General features: G+C 39.8%; 2 protein-coding genes across 3 annotated transcripts; one reads left to right on the top strand and one right to left on the bottom strand.

Annotated features, from left to right (window-relative positions):
- Positions 1–1,208: 1,208 nt before the first annotated feature.
- LOC104437646 (heparanase-like protein 3) lies at positions 1,209–4,587 on the top strand. Of its 2 annotated transcripts, none has more exons than XM_039309059.1 (9): positions 1,209–1,857; positions 2,155–2,191; positions 2,292–2,475; positions 2,589–2,752; positions 2,861–3,091; positions 3,182–3,371; positions 3,467–3,592; positions 3,870–3,969; positions 4,048–4,587. In XM_039309059.1, exons 1-9 carry the CDS (start codon positions 1,621–1,623, stop codon positions 4,423–4,425), a joined length of 1,647 nt encoding a protein of 548 aa, XP_039164993.1. In that variant the 5' UTR covers positions 1,209–1,620; the 3' UTR covers positions 4,426–4,587. The 2 variants fall into 2 exon arrangements, with proteins under 2 accessions (XP_039164993.1, XP_010048937.2); XM_010050635.3 differs by having other exon boundaries at positions 1,211–1,857; positions 2,589–2,737.
- Positions 4,588–4,675: 88 nt separating this feature from the next.
- LOC104437645 (ER membrane protein complex subunit 7 homolog) lies at positions 4,676–7,490 on the bottom strand. Its single transcript, XM_010050634.3, has 7 exons — positions 7,331–7,490; positions 6,993–7,036; positions 6,053–6,155; positions 5,718–5,781; positions 5,516–5,632; positions 5,322–5,430; positions 4,676–5,114 (listed from the first exon to the last, which is right to left on the bottom strand). Exons 1-7 carry the CDS (start codon positions 7,417–7,419, stop codon positions 5,020–5,022), a joined length of 621 nt encoding a protein of 206 aa, XP_010048936.2. The 5' UTR covers positions 7,420–7,490; the 3' UTR covers positions 4,676–5,019.
- Positions 7,491–7,981: the final 491 nt, after the last annotated feature.

The raw sequence follows: 7,981 nt of genomic DNA on the forward strand, positions 1-7,981 counted from the left end.
GAATGCACAATCCCTCCGAAAGATGCCTCTTGTCGATTTTTATCAATAGCAAATGTGGTTACAGATGTTATTTGATGCTGAGCACCAAAACCACCTGGGATCTAGAGGTATTCACACTTAGAACTTGACGAACTCAAATTGTCATTCGAAGTTGCAACCTTCCTGCGTTAGTGGTAGGCCTCTGTTTCCTAATGAAAAGGAAAAATGAAAAATGTTACCACTTAAGATTTACATCCTTCAATCATGTTGGGTTGTCCATTTGCATTAAGCATACTTCACTCGTTCTTTTCCTCTCCTTAAGATTGCTTATAACTGGCAAAACTATGAAATAGAGACCCTTTTTGAAATTGTAGTGATCATTAGGACCTTTTTTTTAAAATTTTTTTGGGTCAAATGATCATAAGGACCTTGAGTCGGTAGCAGTATAGCCCTTTTTCATTTTTCTTAGATAGTGGTCCTCTTGATTCTTGGAGTTCTTTAAAATCCAAGACTGTTTCTGTCATTATAAATATGACTTTCATTTGAGAAGCGACCACTTTGCCTAGGACAGTTTGCTTTCAGAGAATTCACCCTAGTGATTTGATTGTGATATGTTCCATCCAATTTTTTCTAATTGGAAAGGGAAGAGCTCTGAACAAGATAAACATGATCAATGAACATTAAAAGGATCTTTCAAGGCCTTATTTTGGTGTGTAATAATAAACCTTTCTAGGTTTATTGTTTTGAAAGGCGTGCTATTTGGTTGAGATCAATAACTTTTTGGTATATCTTAGAGCATAAATTTGACCTTTCCTTGGATTTTTGTTTAATAAATTGATTTAACAAAATGCATATAGGGTACTGTTATATGTATATTCATTTAGGGAAACATGAAACTGGCGATGCGGCACTACAAAAAGACTAAAAATATGTGGGGTTTTAATCTGCCTTGCACCCTATAATTTCATTCTCTTGACTTTTATATTTCACTGTATGAAACTAGATTCCCCTAATTTGCTTTTTTAAGTCATTGGGTCCCTGTTCAATTTTGTCCGAATCACTTTCCACAAGTGACCTCACTTTCCATGATAAGACACTTGGCAGACTTAAATCCGCATGATTTATTACATGTTGGACGAATCGAATGTTCTATGCTCCTTTTTTTCTTTTTTCTTTTTTTTTTTCCTTCTTTTCGGTTCTGCCCATTGAGCTTTCGTTTCTTTGATCTACACAGCATCTATTCTCTCAACACCAATCACGAGCACCGGCACTCCACCACTAGTTCATCATTATCCAAAAAATTCTGGAAAAAATATGTGTATATTTGTATAATACCATTACAAATTCATATTCTTAAGCATGCACGCAACGGTGGTACTAGCTTCAATAAACAATTATGCTTAGTGTTCAATTTAATTGCCGGAAGTAGAACATCTAAAGTATCGAGAAAACTACTATTTCTCTGCGGACCCTTCAAAGAACACAGCTTTCAAGTTTCAGCTTTTTCTTCTCCTCTCCTTTGACATCCACTGTCTCAAAGATGGTTCTTCAACTGCGAAAAGAAGACCGCAACTAAAGCACTCATGCTTCCTCAACCCATGAGTTTGTTTGGAGCCTAAGACTGTTCTTGCCATCGTTTAAATGTACTGCAGGGCAGCGTCTCTGCTTGTTCTCGTGGGGTCGGGTGTTTTGGTGCTCTGGGTATGTTACAACTCCAGCTTACCGGTTTCACAGAGTGCCGGAATTTTGTTCATCAATGGAACAGCATCCGTTGCTAAGACAGACGATGATTACATCTGTGCCACTTTGGATTGGTGGCCTCCTGAAAAATGTGATTATGGCACTTGCAGCTGGGGAAGAGCCACCCTCCAAACTTTGGTATGCTTCTCTCTCTCTTCTCTCTCTCTCTCTCTCTCTCTCTCTCTGTGTTGGTTTTTGTGGGGTTATGTGAATTATGGAGCTTCTGGAGGAGGAGGAGGATCTTCAATAACGTACAGATACTTGAGTTTAGGTCTGGACTCTGCCCACCTGCTCGCACAGAACCACCAAAAGAGAAAAAGTAATCAAGAGAGATTAATTTGAGTATTTGACAAGCATGGCGTTAGCATTTCCTTTGTTTATTATAACTTTCCTTCTGCAAGTCTTGGCTTCTCAAACGTGATCGTCTCTCATCAGGATCTGAAAAACACACTTCTGCTAAATGCCGTAAAAGGTATACGAACGTGCATGCTGATCCTCATTGAACAATTTCAACATGTCACATCATCTTGGTACTTCAAATTAAAGTTGTAGACATTTATGCTGTGTTGCAGCCTTTTCACCCCTGAGGATTAGAATAGGGGGGACCTTGCAAGATAAAGTAGTATATGAAACACAGGGTGATGACAGACCTTGCGGCATCTTCACCAAGAACAGCTCAGAATTTCTTGGTTTCTCACAAGGATGCTTACCTTTGGCCCGATGGGATGAGCTGAACTCTTTTTTCAAGCAGACGGGGTAGGCCTAAGGCTAAGATTATGTTTACCATTTGTTCCACAAATGGCATGAATTTGAAGCCTCTCGTGTCCTAAATATCTAAGTACATTGATGGTGCTGTGCATATATTACAGGTCAGCCGTCACATTTGGGCTGAATGCATTATACGGCAGGATAATAGGTTCGGACAGTTTTGTTAATGGGCCCTGGAATTCCAGTAATGCCGAATCTCTTATTCAGTACACTGTCAATAAAGGCTACTCTATCCTCGGTTGGGAGCTTGGTAAGCGTAGTGAAGGTGGAAAAGATACGGTTGCATGAACATTTACTCCTGAAGTTTTTCTGTAGTGTTTTGTCAACTGTGACGCACCGTGTCTTTAAAATCTGTGCTTTTCTTGCTGGTTAGGCAATGAACTAAGTGGACACGGAGTTGGAGCAAGAGTTTCAGCCCACCAGTATGCATCAGATATAAAAACCCTTCAACACCTAGTGGAAGAAATATACGCAGGTTTCGAAGTTAAGCCACTAGTCCTGGCACCAGGGGGATTCTTTGATGTAGATTGGTTTGCCCATTTTATAGATCAAACAAGTAAAACTCTTCAAGTTGTCACCCACCACATTTATAACCTTGGTCCAGGTAATATCACTTCAGGATCAGACCTTTGTTGGACCATACTATTTTGAGACATTGTGCTTCATCTTCATCAAGTTCAACTGAATTATGTAGGAGTCGATGATCACCTTATTTACAAGATCCTCAATCCTTCTTATCTCGATGGTGCGGTGCGAACATTCAGCAGTCTTCAGACTCTTCTGAAGAATTCTGGAACTTCGGCAGTTGCATGGGTTGGTGAAGCTGGAGGCGCTTATAATAGCGGCCGCAACCTTGTCACTAACTCCTTTGTGTTCAGTTTCTGGTAAAATAAGACTCTTACACGTCAACTACTTACATTGATGATTCTGATGAGGAGATCACGAGATTAAGGAATTTTATGCCGTCTATGTTGTATAGGTACTTGGACCAACTAGGAATGGCGGCCACTTACGATACAAAAACATACTGCAGACAGACATTGATCGGTGGAAACTATGGCTTGCTAAACACTCAAACATTTCTCCCAAACCCAGATTACTACAGGTAGACTAGTCGTGTTATTTTAGCTTAAGCCTTAATCCAATTCAACTTAGAATTCTAATACTAGATAAACTGTTTCGAAATCGGTGGAGACACTAAACTAAGAAATAACCAGCTTTGGTCAGTATTAAGGCCGGTCCCAATCCAAAGTTGATAAGAGAGATAAGCGGAAGAACCAGATTCATCTGATTGACAACATTATCGTGTTAAATGAACAAACAAATTGAATGAATTAAGAAAACGTTCAAGCTGACGCCAATGCTTCACTTGTGCTCTGCAGTGCTCTTCTTTGGCATAAGTTGATGGGGAGCGAAGTTTTGTTAACTAGCTTCTCGGGCACAGATAAGATCCGTGCTTATGCTCATTGCTCAAAGAACTCTGTTAAGTGTCTTCTACTCTTGAAACAAGAGGATAAACCATGTGTATTTGGCTAATACTCTGTTTCTTGATATCAACAGCCTGGTATCACTTTGCTGCTGATCAACCTTGATGGTAAAACAACTGTCCAAGTTCACGTTTCAACTGAAAATGTAACCAGTAAAGGAACAGTGACTCTGAAACACGAGAGCCAAAATCACAGGACAAGATTTGCCAGTATGTCAAGAGGATCATCTAATGATGGGAACATCAGAGAAGAGTATCACTTGAATGCCAAAGAAGGAAATATACAGAGCCAAGTCCTGCTTCTCAATCGAAAAGTTCTAAACATAGACTCATCTGGCAACATTCCTTCCCTCGATCCGATATATGTAAGCCACTCAGATCCAATCACGGTGGCTCCATTCTCTGTGGTATTTGCTCGGATTCCTAGTATGAATGTCCCCGCATGCATATAGTCCAGTACCATAGGCACAGTGAATTTGCTATTTGTAATCATAACTATGAGGCAACCCTCGTAGATAATGACTTTCTGGAGAGATTGTGACAAGCACAGGTAAAATTGGATTCATTTGCAAGTGAAGGCCAGTCAATTAATAAAATTCAGAGTGTTTATGACAGGCCAGAATGGTTCTACTTTTCCCTTCCAGTAATGCTTTGGATCACTCACAAAAATATAAGTGTCTTTCCTGACCCACCAATCAGACATTAGTCGCAAACTTCTTTGAAATGGATCAACTACCGTATATATCTCCTGTTTTGTGGCTAATTGTACAACATAGCAAAGGTACAAATCTACTAATAAAGGTACACCACTGGTGACTCAAAGCGTGCCTCAACCACCAACATAAACAATTTCATCCCTAAATTAACCAGCAAGAATCAAAACATCCACTAAAAGGTTTGAGAGAAAATGCTTCCATAAATGCTTTTTAGATCCTCCCCTAAGTAAAAGTTCTTCACAAGTAAATGTTTCAGCCACGTGATTCCTCCTGGCGATTTAAATGCCATCCAAAGACAATGAGAGGTCCCTAGTAATCAGAGTGTTACATTTAGTTGCTCCTTGCCGCTCCAGGCAACAAGTTTGAAAGAGATGGAACTCCTTGACTCCTCATCTCTTCTTGAGCTCGCCTCATTTCTTCGGGATCTATTACCATAAACAAGCAAATTGATCAAAGGACAAACAAGATGAAAAAAGTTTGAAAGCCAACTTAACTGAAAATTGATTAAAGAGGCTGAAATATAACACAATATCACTAGGTTGACAGCAAATTATATGATGCACACCAGCAAAATACTTGCATATCCTTAAGATCACTATGCTGGGATTATGATATCAAGAATGAGTACTTACCCATGTTCTCAACTAACTTTGGCATTAGGAAAACAACAATCAGCATAAAACCAACCATCAGACCCATCGGGCTCTTCACCAGGGACATTATGGAGAAGGGTTCTCTAATCTGTTTAAATCAAGATTTGAAGGAAAGAAGTTAACAAAACATGTTAGTAGAACCATCAATAAGACTAGGTTCTGGTCAAATCAACCTCGTAGTACTGTTCCTCTCTCAATGGCTCTAAAACCAACTCATTCAAGACCCTCCTATTCTCTGTCAGGGCAGCCTGCACCTTGCCAGGATTCCTAGCACTGACATCAACTCGTACCTGAGCATTTATAAAGCAATGAATTTGTTGAAGTTAGACAGTGATTGAATCTGGTGGATAACTAGCAAATTAAGATCATACCCACCGGCGAAAAGAAATATCCAATGGCAGCCACCTCAATCAGATGCGTCCCAGCCGAGATATTATGGCTTTTTCAAAATACGAATTAAGGAACATTCTCATGCCAGACATGATCGTATACAAGCATATTGCCATCATCTTCATCCATATCAGCTCGTGACAATTTAAGTACAGCTTAAAAACGGTAATAGAGCAAGTCATTTAAAGAATCAGAGAAAGGAAGCCCTATGAACTTGGCTTTAAAAAGTCAAAAGAATTCATGTGAAACAAAGTAGGAGAGGTGGAAGGTGTTATAGGAAGCATTGGGAACAAAACAGCTACAGTTGAAGAAGAGGATACAATGAGAAATATCCATCTGGCCTAAGGAAAGTAATTCTCTTGCCACCATTGAGTGTAACTTTAGCATCTGATATCTTTCCCGGAAGACCAAATGCACCAGCTCCTGCCAAAGCATTTGCAATTTGGGTCAAGAAGAGAAAAAGGGTGGTTGCATTGAAAGGAAGATTAAATATATAATTACCACAACTGAGAACTAAAAGCAGAAGGATCAAAATTTTCCAGTGAAAACTATTTGCCTCCATTTGAGTAACCAAGCAGGCTATATTTTTGAGTGCCATTACCTATCTTTTATTTCTCTTCTACTTCTATCATATATGATGAAAACTTATTTGCAGCAAGGTTGGACATTTCCCTCTCTTTTGTGATGGTAAATTGAGTAAATTCACCATCACATGATTCCATAAAGAGACGATCTTATAATTGATTGTAAGCAATATTTATTATATCTCAGTCAAATACTAACAAGCCCATACTAATCTACGTATACAGAAGATGTCATCAAACACATTGCTCTAAACATGATACTATGCGGAAAACATGACGATGCCCAAACAATTTCTTTGAACTCAAAAAGACCCGCCTCATCCCAACCCCAGGAGCCCTAAAAGACCTAAAAAAGAAACTCAAGCACCAAATTGGTAAGCTCCCAATGCTACCTCGAGCATTAGCTCATACTCTCAATGGTCGTCACTACCGCATCGTCTGTCTTGGACGATTGATAGATACATGTGGCTGAAAAATAAAGTTCTAATATGCACTTTAAACTTTTAAGTGGTTCCAGACGCAAGAATCAAGCATTCAGCAAATTCTACCCGATGCAATACTCAAACTACAATCAGAATCACACCCCTACAAAAACGAAAACTTCCGCACACAAAGCAACGAATTAGCAAACGAAAATCAACATAAGGACAGCCCCAAGGGTGATTCGACATCGTACCGGGGATCCTAACGCGGCCATTAATCGTGAAACCATCGGTAGGCCTGCAAAACGAGGACGGACCCAACCACGTTAAAGACAGCTAATCAAACGAGAAGCAGCAGACTTAGTAAAACCAACGAACGAACGAACGAACGAGAAGCAGCATATAATTTGGACAAGAAGCATAATTCCTGGGGTCCGCTTAAGATAAGATGAAACCCAATTAAAATCTTCCGTTGCCATTAAAGTTCCTGCCTTCGATCGGGTGAGGAAGGAACCCAAGGAGATCCAAAAAGGAAGAGCTAAAAACAGAACTTTAAGCTTGGGAAAGCAATTGGATGAGAAAAAGATCATACCCAGATGACACAACAGCCGCTCCGACGGTGAGGATGAGGAAGAAGAATCCAGCCGAGAGCGCCGGCAGAGATCTCGCGATCGGAGCCATCGAAGGAGAGAGAAAGAGAGAGAGAGCCGGTTGCAAGAGTTCGAGCGTGGATTCTCACTGCTCATTACAGCAAGAGAGAGAAGGGGAGTCAATCTTGGGCCCGATATGGGCCGGAACACAGGCATGGATTGAACCTCGGACGCACAATTTGGGCTTCGGACAACCTTGGATAGACGCATGTGGCTGGGATGATGTTCACTCATGTTTAGTTTGTCTCCCTTGCTTATTACTGAGCTACCCCTTTTGCACATACATTTTCTCAGGATTTTGCTGTTGCCCGAATAAATAATCCGTCGAAAATATATATATATATATATATATATATATATCATAAATAATCCGTCAAAATATATATATTTTGTGGGCGTTCAAATACTTGATACTCACCAAATAGTTTTATCTTATCTCTCATTATTTTCATTTGAGAATCGATCTTTTCTTTCAAATAATTACTGTCAAACCCAGGTCTCATTAGTAATGATATTGTTCGCTTTGGATCACAGCATGCACGGTTTTCTTCTTTGGGTTTCGTCCAGAAAAAGGTTTCATTGTAAGTTAAGAT

This window comes from Eucalyptus grandis, chromosome 3 (assembly GCF_016545825.1).
Source record: "Eucalyptus grandis isolate ANBG69807.140 chromosome 3, ASM1654582v1, whole genome shotgun sequence".
Lineage (NCBI taxonomy): Eukaryota > Viridiplantae > Streptophyta > Magnoliopsida > Myrtales > Myrtaceae > Eucalyptus > Eucalyptus grandis.

Coding starts and splice junctions, on each gene's coding strand:
- LOC104437646 (XM_039309059.1), top strand. CDS start 1,621: ATGTACTGCAGGGCAGCGTCTCTGCTTGTTCTCGTGGGGTCGGGTGTT. Junction 2,753..2,860: donor GCTTGGTAAGCGTAGTGAAG/GTGGAAAAGATA, acceptor CTTGCTGGTTAG/GCAATGAACTAAGTGGACAC. Junction 3,372..3,466: donor TCCTTTGTGTTCAGTTTCTG/GTAAAATAAGAC, acceptor TATGTTGTATAG/GTACTTGGACCAACTAGGAA.
- LOC104437645 (XM_010050634.3), bottom strand. CDS start 7,419: ATGGCTCCGATCGCGAGATCTCTGCCGGCGCTCTCGGCTGGATTCTTC. Junction 7,037..7,330: donor GCGGCTGTTGTGTCATCTGG/GTATGATCTTTT, acceptor CTCGTTTTGCAG/GCCTACCGATGGTTTCACGA. Junction 5,633..5,717: donor TTGGATATTTCTTTTCGCCG/GTGGGTATGATC, acceptor ATAAATGCTCAG/GTACGAGTTGATGTCAGTGC.